This window comes from Podarcis melisellensis, assembly GCF_964234715.1.
Source record: "Podarcis melisellensis genome assembly, chromosome: 14".
NCBI classification, from domain to species: Eukaryota; Metazoa; Chordata; class Lepidosauria; order Squamata; family Lacertidae; genus Podarcis; species Podarcis melisellensis.
The window spans coordinates 5,582,874-5,602,175 of record NC_138546.1 but is presented as its reverse complement, the minus strand read 5'-3'; the positions used below and the strand labels follow the sequence as shown (position 1 = coordinate 5,602,175).

Sequence of the window (19,302 nt, the reverse complement as noted above, 5' to 3'; positions counted from 1 at the left end):
AACCACATGGTCTTGTGTTGCCCAAAATGTCCCGCCGTGGGGCTATCGTGCAACTGCTTGAGTACTCTCCCCCTCAATTCACCTTCGGGTATATACAGTGCCCCTTTGTAATACAATGCCCCATTTCTTTCCTCAAAACCTCCGGGGCTCTCGCCCTCCCCCCTGAGACCTCTGAGCTTATCCTGGGCATATTCATCATTTTCCGTTTCCTCTACCAGTTCTCGTTGCCCCACCAGCGCCGCCCCACACACCCAGCGGTCCTCAGGGATGACATGTCTCTCTTCGATCGCCCCCTCCCCTTCCCAATACTCTGGTTTGCGTGAGAGCGCGTCCGCCCTGACGTTTTCTGGGCCTGGCACATAACAAATTTCAAAGTGGAATTTGGAGAATTCCTGTGCCCATCTCACTTGTCGTTGGTTGAGCACTCGAGCTGTTCTCCAATACTCTAAATTCTTGTGGTCGGTGCACACTTGCACCTTGTGTTGTGCCCCAATTAATAAATGTCTCCACCTCCGGAACGCTTCGTGAATGGCAAGTAGTTCCCTGTCATACACCGTGTAGTTCCTCTCGGATTTATTCAGCTTCCGCGAGAAGAAGGCACACGGTCTCCACTCCGACGTACTCCTCCCCGGTTGAAGAAGTACCGCCCCTACCGCCCGGTCGGATGCATCGGTTTCCACTCTCATGGGTTTTCGTAAATCCACATGCAGAAGTTGTTCTTCCGAGGCGAAAGCCCTTTTCAGTTCTTCAAATGCTCGCTCCGCCTCTGCCGTCCAAACAAATTTCTTCTTGCTGCTGAGGCAGTCGGTGATGGGCGCCGTCAAGTGGGCAAAGTTCTTGATGAACTTCCGATAAAAGTTTCCAAACCCCAAGAATCTTTGCACATCCTTCTTGGTCTTCGGTGTCTTCCATTCCAGTACCGCTTGGACCTTGCCTGGATCCATGGCCAATCCCTTGTCTGACAAGCGGTACCCCAGGAATTCCACCTCCTTGGTATGAAACTGGCACTTCTCCAGTTTCACCCACAGCTGGTTGGCTTGCAGCCTGCCCAACACTTCTCGAACGTCCCTCACATGCTGCTCCTCATCTTCCGAATACACCAACACGTCGTCTAAAAAGGCCACACAATTCTTGTAGAGCAAAGGTCCCAGAACGTGGTTAATAAAAGCTTGAAAGCACGCGGAGCTTCCTTGTAGACCGAAGGGCATAACGAGGTATTCAAAGGCTCCCAAAGGGGTGAACATGGTGGTCTTCCATTCATCCCCCTTCCTTATGCGTATCAGATTGTACGCCCCCCGCAGGTCCAGCTTTGTAAAAATCTTTCCCTTCCTTACCCTGGTCAAAATGTCATCAATTCGGGGCATAGGGAAAGCCAGGGGTTCCGACACTGCATTCAGGGCCCTAAAGTCACACACAAGTCTCGGCTTATCTGTGTTTTTTTTGTCCACAAAAAACACTGGGCTGCCCCCCACCGCTCGGGACTCTCTGATGAAACCTCGCTTCAGGTTTTTGTCAATGAACTCCCTCAGCTCCTGCATCTCCCTGTCTGACATGGCGTACAGCTTGCCCACTGGGAGTTGGGCCCCAGGGAGTAGGTTGATTTGACAGTCAAAGGGTCTATGCGGTGGCAGTTTGTCTGCTTCCCTTTCGCTGAATACGTTGCTCAGATCTGCGTATTGCGGGGGCACCTTCCCTTTGTCCATTACTTCCATCCCGGCTAGGGTGACTCTGGCTCCTCCCGGAACCTTCCCCTCCTTGCAGTGTTCTAGGCAATGCGCTGACCCAAAGGAGACCACCCTCTGATGCCAGCCCACTAGCGGATCGTGTAGCGCCAGCCAGCTCATTCCCAAAATGATGGGAGCTCCTCCCAAGGTGGCCACATTAAACGCTATCCGTTCGGTGTGCCTTGCCACCCTCATTATCATCGGGACAGTCTGTTGGCTAACTTCTCCCCCCAACAGCTCTCTGCCGTCAATCGTAGTCACCTGCAAGGGGTTACTTAAAGGGATGGTCTGTATCTGGTGCTCAGCTGCAAACTCCTTACTCATGAAATTACAGGAGCTGCCTGAATCCAAAAGCGCCTTGATCTTTAGTGGGTGTCCGTTTGGCAGTTCTAGTAACACCTCTATCACTAAAGCAGGTCTGGGAGGTTCCGGCGTGGGCACTTTCACTGCTCTTTGGCCTGGCTGCTGTGCCCCGACGGTGGCAGCCAGGCGTTGGCTTTTACTTGCTCCTTGCTTTCCTCTTCCTTTTCCCCAACAGCTCCTGCCATCCCTTGCCATTCCTTTCTTTGTGGGCAGACTCTGGCAAAGTGCCCTGGCTGTTGGCAGAGATAACATCTCTTGGCGCTCTTTCCCTCCTTCTTCCGCCCTTCACTGGGATTTGAAACTGCGCGCGCCCGCGCTGTTCCAACTTCCATCGGCTCTGCCGGCGGGAAAGGTGTCTCTGGAATGTCTGGAATGCGGAGCTCCCTCCAACGGTCTCCTTTCCCTTCCCGCTTTTCCAAAGCCCTCGCCTCCTGGCGCGCTCCTATGGACAGCGCAGATTTGGTCAGCTGATCCATAGACTCCGCCCTGGGCCCCCGGGAAAGTTCATCTTTGACGGCCGAAGAAAGCCCCTCTTCGAAAAGCATCTGGATGGGTTCCGCCGATAGGTCCCACCCCAATTTATGAATCAGCATAGTAAACTCAGTCCAGTACTCACGGACAGATCGGCTTCCCTGCTGGCAAGCCATTAACTGCCTTCGCACCACCCCCTGCTCAATGTCGCTGGAAAACATCAGGTCCATGGCACGAAAAAACTTCCTCGTGTCCTTTAGGATCTCATTATTCGCTGCCATCAGGGGTCTAACCCAGTCCTTCGCCCCCGATTCGAGATGGCCAATTACAAAAGCCACTCGCGATTCCTCATCGGGGAAGTCATCAAACTGCAGGTTGAGAGCGTATTGCATCTCTGTTCTAAAGGCATGATAGTTCCTGGGATCCCCCCCGAATTTCTGCACCAATCCTGGCACCTTTCTGGCGAGCGGGGTGGTTTTCTCCTTTCCCTTTTCTGCATCCTGAGCCCTCCTCTCCTCAAGCCTCGCCGTTTGCAGCGCCAGCTGGATCTCCAACGCCCTGTACCTTTCTTCCAGGCTTGGACCCCCTCCAGCTGCTCCTGCTCCTCCAGTTCCGGCTGGGTTGCTCATGATGCCTTCTCCCTGCACAAGCTGGCTTTCGGAGACTTTCGGATTGCTGTGATGGGATGATGAGCTGCTTGTGCGTAAAATGCAAGTCCCTCAGAGTTTGATCAGGTTTTCAAACCTCTGCCTGTGACGGAGCCGCTCCGGCATGGCTGCGTCAATCGCTAGTAGAATCCGAAAGTGGTTGCTTTCGGAATCGTTTCCAACATAAAAGCTCTTTAACGGAAACACGTCTTCTGGACTCTCGGCGTGACAGTTTCCGGCGAGGAGTGGGTGTCCCTATAGGAGGTCCTGAGACCTCCCCACTGTTTTCGCTGGAAGCGTCTCTGAGCCATCCCTCCGACTCACTTTCCCTTGGAGTTCTTGCTCGCCCTCTACTGGTTCCCTCTTCCGCTGCTACTTCTCTCTCAACCTCAATGAGCCTTTGCACCTCCGGTTCTTTGGATGGCAGTTCCCTGACACCTGTCATTCCTTATTTCCTGCCTCCGTTAGTCAACGCCATCCTTGAAGGCTGTTGGGGCCTTTGGACATCATCAAGGCTCGTCTTGCCACCCTTCCGCTGCTGTCTGTTTGCCATAAGAACCCAGCTGCAATTCTTCAAAAAAGAATGGGAATTTTTAAAATATAATTTATCTAGGAGGCCACTGTAAGCAGATGAAAACATTAGCAGGATTCTAATAACACTTGTAGTGTAGCAACTATTATGGACGACATGGAGAGATATAAAATATGGATTATGAAATAATTTGCAGTTGAGAAGGTGGACAATAGGGCCCATGGAGAGGAAGGTGGGAAGTCCAGAGATTTGGAGAAATCTCTGAAAATATGGATATGTAATTTGTATTGTTATAATACTATATTTGTAAAATCAATTACCGTGGAAATTACTTTGGAAAAAATAGAGAAATTCACTACCCTCAAAAAAGAACTTGGCTGCATCCCTGGAACCAATGATGTACGCAGAAAGACTGTTGTTGTTGCTGTTGTTGTTGTTGTTGTCGTCGTCCTCTATACACCCTCCCACCCAACAGCTCAGGGATCAATGCTGTTTTGATGGGGCGAGTGGCCTGTTCTTCTTTGGCAGCTTCCAGATAATATTAGCACCTGTCTCCCCTTGTGTTGCCCTTCAATTTTCAAAGCTTGCCTCTTCCCTAACCCGGAAGTAGCTGCTCCTGGTTGCGAACTTTGCCCCAGGATGTGAACGGAAATTGCTCGCGAAAGCGCTCCTCGGGATAAGAACGGTTTCAGCTTAAGAACGGACCTCCGGAAGGAATTAAGTTCATAACCAGAGGTACCACTGTAGTGGGGACTTTTATATAAATGGATAGATACTGGTGGATAGCTCAGCTGGTTAAAGCATGGTGCTGATATTCCCAAGGTCACAGGTTCAATCCCCAAAAGGGACATTTGCCTATTCCTCCATTGCAGATTGGAGTAGATGACCCTCTGCTACTCTTCCAGCGCTATGATTCTATGAGAACAAGATGCTGAACAAGATATATTGGACTCCAACTCCCACCAGCCCCTGCCTGCATGGCCAATGGACAGGAATGATGGGAGTTCGGGTCCAATGATATATCTGAAGAACAGGCACCAGGTTGGGGGTGGGAGGGGTGGATGCTAATTGGTGTCCTGTTGGCTTTCTTGGCTGATAGTTGAGTGTTTTCTGGAGCTGTTGCTTTACATCGGATCCCTCCCTCTCTTGAACTGCGGGCGCCCATATGAGAAATCCATGTGCCAGATCAGAGAATTCCTTTGTTGCCAGAGGGGTGCATGTGTGAAAATCAATCTCATTTCAAGGAAGTTCACCATGCAAAAATCAATGCCTGTTAATCTTGTCATGTGGCCTGGGAACGTGTCCTTTGCGTCTCCTGTCATTACAGTAGATGATGAAACCAGACTTAGACGTTCTGGGTCTTCGGTTCTAAAGACGCAGCAACGGATCTGCTAACGGGACCCAATTATATGCAGAAATGTGCATGGGGGTTCTCATTCATACACACAATAAGACACCCAAAATGTCAGTGTGATGGCCTGGGATTCGGACTCGGAGGCTGAACCTGAGGAATCCCAGCCTGCACAGGATTCCCCGCCTCCAGAACCAGCTGAGCCGGGGCTGGGGCTTGAGCCTGAAGGGTCCTCACCTGTGCTGGATCCTCAGGTGCAGGCATCAGCTGAGTCTGCTCTGGCTCCTGAGATGATGGAGGACCCATTGCCTGCAGGTGCTCCACTCTCAGCCCCGTCAGGGGAAGCTGAGGTTGCCTCTGGGTCCGGTAACCCTCCAGCCTCTCCTGAGCTGCAGAGGCTCAGGGCAGAGAGTTGGAGGGAACTAAGTTCCCACAGGAGGAGTGCTCGCCTCCAGACCAGGAGAGGTGAGTCACCTGTGGACTGGGGCCGCCCTATGCCTCGGGGCAGATAAAAGCCAGCCAGCCCAGTCCCAGGTTGCGGGAGCAACATTGCTGGTAACCTGTTCCTCCCAGCACCCTGTCCTGCTCTTCTGCCGGAGTTCCTGACCTCACCCGACTCCCTGCCTTGGACTCCGCTTCAGCTTTGACGGACAGCCTCCATACCACACCATCGACCTCGGACTGGACTCGGACCTCGCCGCACGGTTAGCCCTCGGGACTAGCACAGTCAGCCAAATAACACAAGCTTTTGCCTGGCTGAAGGTCCCAGTTGTGCAGTTCTGCTTTGCACATCATTTTTTGTGATCTTTTAGAGCTGTATTCTCTCGTGCCTACCAGCGGTGTACATTCCAGCCAGGCAAAAATCTGGATGGTGACAGCCAGGCATAAGTAGCCTATCATCATGTATGCGCATGGCTGTTGTTTAGTCGTGTCTGACTCTTCGTGACCCCATGGACCAGAGCACGCCAGGCACTCCGGTCTTCCACTGCCTCCTGCAGCTTGGTCAAACGTTAGTCGCTTCGAGAACACTGTCCAACCATCTCGTCCCCTGTCATCCCCTTCTCCTTGTGCCCTCCATCTTTCCCAACACCAGGGTCTTTTCCAGGGAGTCTTCTCTTCTCATGAGGTGGCCAAAGTCTTGGAGCCTCAGCTTCAGGATCTGTCCTTCCAGTGAGCACTCAGGGCTGATTTCCTTCAGAATGGAGAGGTTTGATCTTCTTGCAGTCCATGGGACTCTCAAGAGTCTCCTCCAGCACCAGAATTCAAAAGCATCAATTCTTTGGCGATCAGCCTTTTTGTGGAGAATATTGTTTGTGGAGTAGACAGGAACAATATTAAAGAATATAAAACTGTGCGGGGAAAACGACGACAGTATAAACAGTACAATGAGAATGATTGGAAGACTCAGAAGTCTTTTTTATTTAAGTGTTTAATTAAGTATTAATTAGGAAGATTAAGGGGTGAGCACTCAGGGCTGATTTCCTTCAGAATGGAGAGGTTTGATCTTCTTGCAGTCCATGGGACTCTCCAGAGTCTCCTCCAGCACCATAATTCAAAAGCATCAATTTTTTGGTGATCAGCCTTCTTTATGGTCCAGCTCTCACTTCCAGATTGCGGCAATTCATTATTCATGGGGCTGCCCTTGAATACAGTTTCTTAAGGGTGTTGACTGAGAGTTATTAGGAAGCCCCTGTTCCCCTCACAGAGCTACAGTTCCTAGAGTGGCTTTACAGTCAGTCCCTCTTCCCAGGGAACTCTGGTAACTGTAGCTCTGTGAGGGGAATGGGGGGGGGTCTCCTGACAACTCCCATAATTCCTTGGAGAAAGCCAAGACTGCCTAAAGTGCTGTAATACTACTTTGCATATGTAGTGCAGATGGCACCTTAGTCTGAAAATGTCCTGCTCTGATATACAGCTGGCCTTAAATCCCATTTTGAGCAGAACCTTTATTTTTCTGAAAGGGGACAGGGCGTTCCGAATTTTTCAAATTTCGAAAAACAAGGAGTGCTAAAAAATTCAAAAGATATTTTGGTTAAATGAATATGATTTACCATATTTTTTGCTCTATAAGACTCACTTTTCCCCTCCTAAAAAGTAAGGGGAAATGTGTGTGCGTCTTATGGAGCGAATGCAAGCCGCGCAGCTATCCCAGAAGCCAGAACAGCAAGAGGGATTGCTGCTTTCACTGCGCAGCGATCCCTCTTGCTGTTCTGGCTTCTGAGATTCAGAATATTTTTTTTCTTGGTTTCCTCCTCCAAAAACTAGGTGCGTCTTGTGATCTGGTGCGTCTTATAGGGCGAAAAATTGCCTGCTGAGCAAAATGTGTGCAAAATGGCATAGAAATTGTTAAAACCGATTGTCAAGTACTTGCAGTCAGTAATATTATTTTTATTCGTCATCGTCATTATTTAGCAGTACCTGACATTTTCAGTAGGCACGATTAAAATACTTTGGTTTTCCGAAAGCAGTTTATGTGCTTCTTCATCAGGCAAGCAGAGTATTGTCTAGTCACAAAATTAATAGCAGATTTGAATTCCTCACACCCAAAAAAACCCTATTTTCAAGACCCCTCGCTGAAGGGCTTTGTAAAAATTAGGTTTCACTCCCTAAAATGATGCAATCTACGCCACACACAGAGTTGCGCCGAACAGCTATAAACAATTATACGATGTGCCCAGGTTTGTCCAGAATCGACGTGGTCACAAGGGCCGTCAGAGCTGCTGTTGTTTTTGCTCATGACCTGGGGTCATTGTGATGGAGGCCACGTAAGGACCTAGACAGGTACATTAGCGCAGAGCAGGAGAAATCAAAACCTCCCCTCGTTTGTATTTGGCGTTGGAGTGTACGTTTGCAGTAAGCCAGAGATAAAAATGGAACGGCATAAAATAGAACTGGGGCCGAGTTTGAAAGCCGAGATGGCATAAAATTAAAATGCAACATGTTTCAAAGCCGGGACCGTTTGGCTGATGGAGAAATCGTATATCCATGTCCCCGGAACAAATACTAAATATGAATGAATGGCAAGGATATATGGTCTGCGGAGCACGGAAAAGCGATCTGGGCTATTTCCAGCTGATGAAATTGGAGAGGCTGAGCAGCTTTCCAATTAAAAAAAGGAAGAAAATGGAGCTGGGGGGAGGGGGCGGGTGTGGAGAAGCCACCACACTCATTGCAGCCAGGATGTTAAATATTTGATGTGATTTTTTTGGGTGGGGGGGAGCCATTTTATTTGCTAAATGTCATTATTTAATGTTTATTTATTGCATTTATAATTCCCCTTTCGCTCCACGGAGTTCAAGGGGGTGAACGTGGTTCTTCACCCCTCATCCTCATTGAATCTGAACAGCAACCTTGTGAGGTAGGTCAGGCCGAGAGGCAGCAACTGGCCAGCAAGGTCACCTAGTGAGCTTCAGGTCGAGGGGGGGATTTGAACCCTGGTCTCTCCCAGGTCCTCGTCTGACACACCAACCCAGGCATAGGCAACCTTCGGCCCTCCAGATGTTTTGGACTACAATTCCCATCATCCCTGACCACTGGTCCTGTTAGCTAGGGATCATGGGAGTTGTAGGCCAAAACATCTGGAGGGCTGAAAGGTTGCCTATGCCTGCTCTAACCATTAGGCTGCAGTTGCTCCTAGTATCTAAATAACAGCAATGGAATCATCCTGTGAATCTGTTTTGGGAAGTGGCATCTGGTTGTCTGCTGTGGGAAATTATTCTGGATTAGATGAGCCTTTGGTCTGGTTCAGTAGTAGGTTTCTTTTCTCCTGTGCTGCTCCACATCCTCCTTTATGGCTTTGGCCTGACTGCAATGTGTCCTTTTGCTAGGATGGTGCCTCTGACATAGAATCATAGAACTGTCGAGATGCAAGGGACCAACCCCAAGAGCCATCTAGTCCAATCCCTTGCAGTGCAGGAATCACATCTAAATAATCCCTGGCAGATGGCCATCCAACCTCTGTTTAAATACCTCCAAGGCTTGTGGCCCTTGGGTGAGGAGGCCCTCCAGATACGGGGCCTCAACAAGCACCCAGAGGCCTTACCTGGTCAGAGTGAGGCACCTGGAGTATGAGAATAAGGTCTGAAGCCTAAGGCTTCGTTGATGCACAGGAAACTGAGGCAGTGCCAGAGAAACCTGCCAATGGGCAGGAAACCACAAGAAGGAAGCAGCTGGAGGGAATGATTCATTGTTTCAGTTGTCTCTATACCGATGCACAGAATATGGGAAACAAACAAGATGAATTTGAGCTCTTAATACGGGATGCCAAATATGATATAATAGGCATTACTGGAACCTGTGGTGGGATAGAATCATACAGCTGCAGAGTTGGAAGGGACCCTGAGAGTCATCTAGTCCAACCCCCTGCAATGCGGGAATCTCAACTAAAGCATCCGTGGCAGATGGCTACCCAACTTTTGCTTAAAAACCTCCGAGGAAGGAGAGTCCACAACCTCCCAGGGGAAACCGTTCCACTGTTGACCAGCTCTTACTGTCAGAAAGTTTCCCGATGTTTGGTCAGAATCTCATTTCTTGTGATTTGAAGCCATTGGTTCGCATCCTACTCTCTGGAGCAGCAGAAAGCAAGCCTGCTCCATCATCTTCCATGTGACAGCGCTTCAGATATTTGAAGATGGCTACCCTATCGCCTCTCGGTCTTTTCCTCTCCAGGCCAAACATATCCCAATCCCTCAACCGTTCCTTGTAAGGCTTGGTTTCCAGGCCATTTATCGTCTTGGTCACCCTCCTCTGTGCGCGTTCCAAGTTTTGTTTAATATCCTTCTTAATGGGGTGCATGCAACTCCCACCCCACGCAAAGGCAGCTCTAGAACGAGTGCTGGTGTTGTTTCTGCGCCCCTAGATTACAGCATCAGAACCAGCAATCAGGGTTTGCAGATTTCTACTTTGCAGATTTCTAACCTTGTCCCGTAGCATCGTTCGTTCCAAGCGACACTTTTGACAAGCAAAACGATTTCCCATCCGAGGCATCAATAACTGGCTGCGCATTCTTTTTCTGTTTTTGCCTGCCTGCCTGCCTGTCGGATGATGTGGCGCCATTGCTCCCCGTGAGTCAGCAGCCTGGTGTCAGTTGAGACCTGTTGTTGGTGCAAAAAAAAGCAGCAACTCGCCTTGCCCTCATCCCTTTACGGCCAACCCTTGCCCGGAGCTCCAGTTATAGCAGCCTTGGTGACGCACACCTCCTGTGCCCCCCGTCCCCCCTTTTCCTTTTAAATTGAATTTACAGCTGCAAACTATTTCTGCCGAAAGGAGGAATGGTACATCTGCACTTGATCACTCTGCCATCGCGGAGCCGTCCGTTGCAATTGCGGAGCCGTACGTTTGCATGAGTAATTGAATCAGCTTGCAGGCTCTGGGTCTCTTGCCTCGCGAAGCCTGCAGCAAATCTGACTGGTGGCTGGTTTTGCCCTCTGGCGGAAAAGATAACCTGCCCTGATGCTTTATTCCTCCCAGGGCAGAATGCAGTAATGTCGCGGATATTTACATCTTTCCTCACCCACCCTTTTTTTTAGCCTGAGGGCCACATTATCACACTTCAAGGACAGAGATGTCAGGCTGCTCGGCACCCTAAATGGACTACAGTTCCCAGAATCCTTTGGGGGAAGCCATGACTGTTCAAAGTGTTATTAGCATAGTGCTTTCGGTGTATACTGCAGAGGGAGCTGTGGGGGTCACGCCGCCAACACAGCTGCTCCTGGTGCCATTTGCAGAATCAACCCTCAGTGTACACTGCCTGCCCGCCCCCCAAATAAACCCATAGAGGAAAGAAGCTGAGCTTACTGTCATTGCATAGGGTGATTCCGTCCCTGCAATAAAATTGTATAGATTTTCTCTTCTCCAAGAGAAACTCATGTTTGTTTGTTTTTGTTTGTTTGCTTGCTTGCTTACTTGTTCATTAAATGTCTGCTCTGCCCTTACTCCCAGAGGAGTCTAGGGCAGGAAAGAACAAGGTGCAGCAATGCAATTAAAACGAAACATTAAAAAAACCAAAACATTGTGAACATCTAAAACACTGTGGCCCAATATACTTGGGCCCCATATTTCAGCCTGGACACTGAGGTCCAGCTCTGAGGGCCTTCTGGCGGTTCCCTCACTGCAAGAAGTGAGCTTACAAGGAACCAGGCAGAGGGGCTTCTTAGTGGTGGCACCCACCCTGTGGAACGCCCTCCCATCAGATGTCAAGGAAATAAACAACTATCGGAAGGCAGCCCTGTTTAGGGAAGTTTTTAATGTTTGATGTTTTATTGTGCTTTTAATATTCTCTTGGGAGCCGCCTAGAGGGGAAAACCCAGCCAGATGGACGGGGTATAAATACCGTATTTTTCGCTCTATAGGACGCACCGGACCATAGGACGCACCTTGTTTTAAAGGGGGAGAACAAGAAAAAAAATTCTCCCCCTCTCTGCTCAGCAACCCTTCAGCGAAGCGGCAGGAGAAACTGAGCCCCTTCCATTTCTCCCCCCGCTTAGCTGAAGGGGCGCTACACAGCTCTCCCTCTCTGCTGAAGCCAGGAGAGTCTTGCTCTCCCGGCTTCAGCAAAAGGAACCCGAAGCCTGCGGAGCACGGCAGGAACTCGCACTGCGCTCCGAAGGCTTCAGGCGGCTATCCCTGAAGCCTGGAGAGCGAGAGGGGTCAGTGCGCACTGACCCCTCTCGCTCTCCCAGCTTCAGCAAAAGCAACGCGAAGCCTCCAGAGCACGGAGGAAGTGCTCCCTCTGCGCTTCGGAGGCTTTGCATTGCTATCGCTGAAGCCAAGGAGCCTGCATTCGCTCCATAGGACGCACACACATTTCCCCTTCATTTTTGGAGGGGGCAAAAGTTTGTCCTTTAGAGCGAAAAATACGGTAATAAACAATAACTATGATTATTCAATTAATTAATTAATTAAATTGTTCCCCTTGAAACCTTAGTTTCTCTGCCCACGAACAAGAGTGGAGACCTTTGGGATTTCATTTGCACCCAGCTCTGGTTGCTTCCAGGCAACAAAATTGGGAAGTTGACTTATCTGGCCAGCTTGCGCCCTTAAGCATTCCTGTCTCTGACGCACCTTGTTTTTTGTTTGTCCAATCAGGTAGCGAGATGGGAGTACAGGACCCGGTCACTCACGCGTCTCTTCCGTTCTCCGTACCTGGCCTGTTACTGCCTGGGAGCTGTCATCGTGTCCCTTAATTTCCTGCGGAGCCACTGGTAAGGACTGTTGCTTTGGGCTAAATCCAGCTGATATTGTCCGCTAGACACCAAGGGGCGTGGGCCACCATACATTTAAAGTGCTGTGGTAGCATTTTAAACAACCACGGTATCCCCCAAAGAATTCTGGGAGCTGTAGTTTTTGTTAAGGGTGCTGAGAGATGTTAGGAGACTCCCCATTCCCCTCAAAGAACTACATTTCCCAGAGCTCCCAAGTGGACCAATATCAAGTGCACTTCTGTCAAGATGGCCATCTGTCATGGATGCTTTAGCTGAGATACAGTTAAAACCAGCAATAAGATATCAACCAGACTAAACGTTCTACATATCTGGGTAAAGGTAAAGGGACCCCTGACCATTAGGTCCAGTCATGGCCGACTCTGGGGATGTGGAGCTCATCTTGCTTTATTGGCCGAGGGAGCCGGTGTTCAGCTTCCGGGTCATGTGGCCAGCATGACTAAGCCGCTTCTGGCAAACCAGAGCAGCACATGGAAACACTGTTTACCTTCCCGCTGGAATGCTACCTATTTATCTACTTTGCACTTTGACATGCTTTCAAACTGCTAGGTTGGCAGGAGCAGGGACCGAGCAACGGGAGCTCACTCCGTCGTGGGGATTCGAACCACCAAACTTCTGATCTGCAAGCCCTAGGCTCTGTGGTTTAACCCGCATATCTGGGTAGACTTGCCTAAACACAAACATTTTTAGCAGGCACCCGAAAGAAGAAGAAGAAGAAGAGTTTGGATTTGATATCCCGCTTTATCACTACCCGAAGGAGTCTCAAAGCGGCTAACATTCTCCTTTCCCTTCCTCCCCCACAACAAATACTCTGTGAGGTGAGTGGGGCTGAGAGACTTCAGAGAAGTGTGACTGGCCCAAGGTCACCCAGCAGCTGCATGTGGAGGAGCGGGAAAGCGAACCCAGTTCACCAGATTACGAGTCCACCACTCTTAACCACTACACCACGCTGGCTCCCGTGCAGCGGAAGAGCCTTTCTGGTGTCCATTGGCAGGGAGTTCCAAAGTTTGGTTGCTGCCATACTAAAAGGCCAATTTCTTACAAATTTCCCAAAGATTGGTATTTACAACACTGCCTGTTGTTGTTGTTAAAGCATTTCACTACTGCCATTTTAATAATTAACATTTTTTTCAACAACAACAAAAATCATTAGTGGTTCTTTTAGTATAGTTTCTGTAGTTAGGAGGGATCGTTGTAAATTTTTGCAATGGATAATAAAGGAAAGAGAGGAGAAATATATCGTTTTGCACCGATTGTTCTTGCTGCCTTCTTCTCCTGCGGGAAGCAAAACATAGCTCTAGTGTGCTCTTCGAGTGTTTACAGAATTCCCTGTTTGGAGAAGCATTGAGGATTATCTGTGCACTTAGCTGGCAGGTCAATTCAACTCCCCTATCTGCGATATGACAAGATAACGCCTACCACACCGTCCCAGCTCTCTCGTAATCCAGTATGAATGATGTACTATACATTATGGTAATGTGTCCTCAGGTGTTCTCGGTGCAGCAAAGGTAACTGAAGAGGCAGAAGCCGGCTTCTGAGCGGCTTTGCCGAAATCCGCAGTGATTTCAGGGAGCTTTTCTCCTCTCTCCTTGTTTGGAACCTGGTTCTGTGGGTATCGGAGGTGGGATCAGTGCACAAGGCCAAGGCTGGATCCGACCAAGAGCTTAGGAACTGTGGGGTCCCGCCCACAGCCCATCTTGGACCTTCTGAAAGGCCATATGCTCTGCCACTGAGGTTGGAGCAGAGGGATAGAGGAAAGTTCTTCTCCCTCTCCCATAGCACCGGATGCGGGGAGTTTCAGGACAGATAAATGGAAGTCCTTCTTCATGCGGTGCACGGTTAAACTGTGGAACTCACTGCTGCAAGAAGCTGCCAACTTGGATGGCTTTAAAAGAGGACTGAGCAAATTCTTGGAGGGGAAGGCTAATAATAATAATAATAATAATAATAATAATAATAATAATAATGGGATGCGGGTGGCACTGTGGGTTAAACCACAGAGCCTAGGACTTGCCATCAGAAGGTTGGCAGTTCGAATCCCTGCGACGGGATGAACTCCCATTGCTCAGTCCCTGCTCCTGTCAGCCCAGCAGTCCGAAAGCACGTCAAAGTGCAAGTAGATAAATAGGTACCACTCCGGCGAGAAGGTAAACGGTGTTTCCGTGCGCTGCTCTGGTTTGCCAGAAGCGGCTTAGTCATTCTGGCCACATGATCCGGAAGATGTACGCCGGCTCCCTCGGCCAGGAAAGCGAGGTGAGCAGCGCAATCCCAGAGTCGGCCATGACTGGACCTAATGGTCAGGGGTCCCTTTACCATAATAATAATAATAATAATAATAATAATAATTAATAATAATAAAATTTACTTACCATATTTTTCACTCTATAAGACGCACTTTTTTCCTCCTGAAAAGTAAAGGGAAATGTGTGTGCATCTTATGGAGCAAATGCAGGCTGCGCAGCTGTCCCTGAAGCCAGGAGAGCAAGAGGGATCGGTGCGTACTGATCCCTCTTTCTCTCCTGGCTTCAGCGAAAGCAACGCAAAACCTCCTGAGCAAAGAGGGAAGATTTCTTATTTCTTGTTTTCTTGTTTTTCTCCCCTAAAAACTAGGTGCGTCTTATGGTCAGGTCCGTCTTATAGAGCGAAAAATACAGTATGCCCCACCCACACCAATAAAATAAAATCACAGTAAAAGCATAATAGGGGGGAAAGAGAGGGAGAAAAAAACCCCAATTTAAAATGCAGGTTAAAATGCAATTTAAAATGCAGCCTCATTTTAAAATAGCTGATAAATCAAGACCATAAGGGGAGGGAAACATAAGGGTCAGACCGAGTCCAGACCAAAGGCCTGGTGGATCAGCTCTGTCTTGCAGGCCCTGCGTAAAGATGTCAAGTCCCGCAGGGCCCAAGTCTCTTGTGACAGAGTATTCCACCAAGTCGGGGCCAGTACTGAAAAGGCCCTGGCCCTAGTTGAAACCAATCTAACTTCCATGAGGCTTGGGACCACCAAAGTGTTGTTATTTGTGGACCTTAAGGTCCTCTGCGGGGCATACCAGGAGAGGTGGTCCCGTAGGTACGTGGGTCCTAGGCCGGGATGGAGGCAGCAAATCTTCATACAAGCTACAGCCCCCTCCGTAAGGCAGACCTCAAACAACCCCCCGAAACCAATTCCTAGTATTTGTGGGTGAAGGGGGTCAGGCCCCAGAGCTCTTGCAAACTGCTGAGATAATTCCCAAAGCTCAATGGCCTCAGTTCATTACAGCACAGACCACCAGCAGTTTTTATTGGCAACGCAGCATTTTCCTGGAACTCTTCTGCAATAGGATGCAATTGGATCATAATTGATTCCAAGGTAATGGTAGGTTCAGAGCCCACTTGGCTTATGTAACAGGCAGATAAGCGTGTTTGAGTTCCTCCTAGGTCAGTTTCACTGGAGGAAATCTTGCTGCTGTTTGCTTTTCACTTTTTCCGGGACTCTCCATAAACCGTGCTATCAGCTTCCGGACATAAACAGCACCTGGTAGTAAAAGGAGGACTACTCTGTGTGTACAGAGGCTTGTTGCCGGGCTGCCAGCTAACTCAGCTGGTGGCTTTCATAAACGGCTGAAGGCTTGGGAGCCAATATATCAATGGAAGCGTGTAATCAATGGGAGCGAGTGGGCAGGGAATTGGCTTCCTGGTGCCAGTCTGATCCATCTGATCTCAGCTTCCAAGCAAGAGATCTGTGGACTCAGCACAGTGAACCTTCCTTCCTAATGAATCTTAGCGGACAGCATTGCTTTTAAGGCACATATCTGCATACATGGGCGTAGCTAGGGGGGCAGTTGCCACCCAATCAATGAAAATCAATAAAAAATCGTTAGCAAACTGAGGTTCCCACCCATCCCCCCAAATCCTGGCTACACCCATGTTTGCATACCCTCCGATGAAAGTAGGGACAGCCTAATTATTATTATTATTATTATTATTATTATTATTATTATTATTATTATTATTAATACCCCGCCCTCCCCAGTCAAGGCCAGGCTCAGGGCGGCTAACAAGCAATAATAAGAATAAGTTGAATGAATACAACTTAAAAACAAAATTAAAATACAACATTAAAATATTGAAACATTAAAATATTAAAATGTAGCCTCATCGCAGGAAGAGAAAGGAAAAGAAAAAAGAAAGAGGGGGAGGGAATCAAATTGGCTCCAAGCCAAAAGCCAGGCGGAACAACTCTGTCTTACAGGCCCTGCGGAAAGAAATCAGATCCTGCAGGGCCATGGTCTCATGAGGCAGAGCGTTCCACCAGGCCGGGGCCAGTGCTGAAAAGGCCCTGCCTCTGATTGAAGCCAATCTGACTTCCTTAGGACCCAGGACCACTAGGCTGTTGCTATTTATGGACCTTGAGGCTCTCCGTGGGGCAGACCGGGAGAGATGGTCCCGTAGATACGAAGGTCCATAATATAAAAATAATAATAATAATAATAATAATAATAATAATAATAATAATAATAATAATAATGATGTACTCTTTATATCCCAACCATCTAATTGGGTTCCCCCAGCCACTTTGGATGGCTTCCAACATATTGAAAAACATAATAAAACATTAATAATAAAACAATAAATAAATAAATAAATCTTCCCTATACAGGGCTGCCTTCAGATGACTTGGGGGTCAAATAACTCCATCCCTTCCAACATTTCCCCGATGGAAATATGGACATCCTAAAGAAAAGTGAGGACACAGGTGGCGCTGTGGGTTAAACCACAGAGCCTAGGCAGTGGCGTAGCGTGGGTTGTCAGCACCCGGGGCAAGTAATTTGTGCCCCCTAACCCGTGGATTTGCGCCCCCTAACCCGTGGATTTGCGCCCCCTAACCCTAACCCCCAGATGTTGCGCCCGGTGCGGCCGGCCCCCCCTGCACCCCCCACGCTACGCCACTGAGCCTAGGACTTGCCGATCAGAAGGTCAGCGGTTAGAATCCCTGCAATGGGGTGAGCTCCCGTTGCTCGGTCCCTGCTCCTCCCAACCTAGCAGTTAGAAAGCACGTCAAAGTGCAAGTAGATAAATAGGTACCGCTCCAGCAGGGAGGTAAACGGCGTTTCTGTGTGCTGCTCTGGTTCGCCAGAAGCGGCTTAGTCCTGCTGGCCACATGACCCGGAAGCTGTACGCCGGCTCCCTTGGCCAATAAAGCAAGATGAGCGCCACAACCCCAGAGTCGTCCACGACTGGACGTAATGGTCAGGGGTCCCTTTACCTTCAAGGAAAAGTGAGACATTCCAGGATCAAATCAGAAACTGGCAGTTTCTGTAAATCGAGGACTCTTTGGAAAATAGGGGCACTCAGAGGATCTGGTAATATGCTTATTTGTTTGCATAAGAGGCCGGATTTGTGTTGTTTTGGGAATACTGGCCTCATGGTAATCTATAATCTCCTGAGTAGGGTAGGGGGTCCAGTTTGGTTTACTGTTCTGTGATTATCTTTAACATGAGAAAATAACCTATATAGGTAAAGGACCCCTGGATGGTTAAGTCCATTTGAATTCGACTCTGGGGTGCAGCACTCTTCTCACTTTTAAGGCCGAGGGAGCTGCTGTTTGTCCACAGACAGCTTTCCTAGTCATGTGGCCAGTATGAATAAACCGCTTCTGGCGCAATGGGACACTGTGCTGAGTTCCAGAGCGCACAGAAACTCCATTTACCTTCCCGCCGCAGCGATACCTATTTATCTACTTGCACTGGCGTGCTTTCAAACTGCTATGTTGGCAGGAGCTAGGACAGAGCAACGGGAGCTCACCCCGTCGCAGGGATTTGAACCACACACGTTCTGATCGGCAAGCCTAAGAGGCTTGGTGGTTTACACTACAGCGCCACCCATGTCCCAAATCATATATATATATATTGTTAAAAGGGACGCAGGTGCTGCTGTGGTGTAAACCACTGAGCCTTGGGCTTGCCGATCAGAAGGTCGGTGGTTCGAATCCCTGTGACAGGGTAAGCTCTTGTTGTTCGGTCCCTGCTCCTGCCAACCTAGCAGTTCAAAAGCATGCCAAAAAGTGCAAGTAGATAAACAGGTACCTCTCCAGCGGGAAGGTAAACAGCGTTTCTGTGTGCTGCTCTGGTTCGCCAGAAGTGGCTTAGTCATTCTGGCCACATGACCCGGAAAAAATGTCTGTGGACAAACGTTGGCTCCCTCGGCCAGTAAAGCAAGATGAGTGCCACAACCCCAGAGTTGTTCGCGACTGGACTTAATTGTCAGGGGTCCTTTACCTAAGAAGCTAGACTACTGTACAGTGGTACCTCGGGTTACAAACTTCATTCGTTCTGGAGGTCCGTTCTTAACCTGAAACTGTTCTTAAGCTGAGGTACCACTTTAGCAAATGGGGTCTCTCGCTGCCGCTGTTCCGCTGCTGTGCAATTAAGAACTTTGCTTCAGGATGAGAACAGAAATTGCAGGGTACTATTTCTGGGTTAGTGGAGTCTGTAGCGTGAAGCGTCTGTAACCCGAGGTACCACTGTACAACGGTAAAATTCTCATTCCCTGCTCTGCCCACTTCTCCTCTCTGAGCCCAACCACCAATTCTATGTGAACTCCGGAAGGTTGCTGGAGGGGGGGGGGGATGTGGCTATTGGACTACTGATATGCCCCCATCTCTGTCATGGGCAGTCAGACGAGATCTGGAAGGCACTAAGCTTGGCGAATGCCAGTTTAGGTAACAGGAGTGAGGGACGAATTCTTGAGCAACGTTTGATGAGCGCCAACTCTGGGCATGACACACGTTTGTGCTCTTTGACTAGTAGGAACATACGCAGAGGCCGAGGCAAAGGGCAGACAAAATGGAAGGGCTGCGTTGTAAGTGGCACCCGCTTGGCTAACGCAGGCCCTGTAATCCGAGCGTCTGGTTACGTCAGAAGAGCAAAGCTGCCTTTCTGTGCCATTCCTTTGATTCCTGCCCCCACCCTTTTTATTTTCTGACTCACCAAATGCCTTTCCCAAAAGATGC

The 19,302-nt window shown here is 49.1% G+C and overlaps 1 protein-coding gene across 5 annotated transcripts in view; it reads left to right on the top strand.

The window, feature by feature from the left end:
• PEMT (phosphatidylethanolamine N-methyltransferase) overlaps nt 1-19,302 on the top strand; it is a 106,215-nt gene that overhangs the window by 36,854 nt on the left and 50,059 nt on the right. For all 5 annotated transcript variants that reach the window (XM_081889373.1, XM_081889372.1, XM_081889374.1 and 2 more), the window contains one exon: nt 12,175-12,290. In XM_081889373.1, coding sequence (XP_081745499.1) covers nt 12,175-12,290 — 116 coding nt within the window. The remainder of the gene's footprint in view (nt 1-12,174; nt 12,291-19,302) is intronic.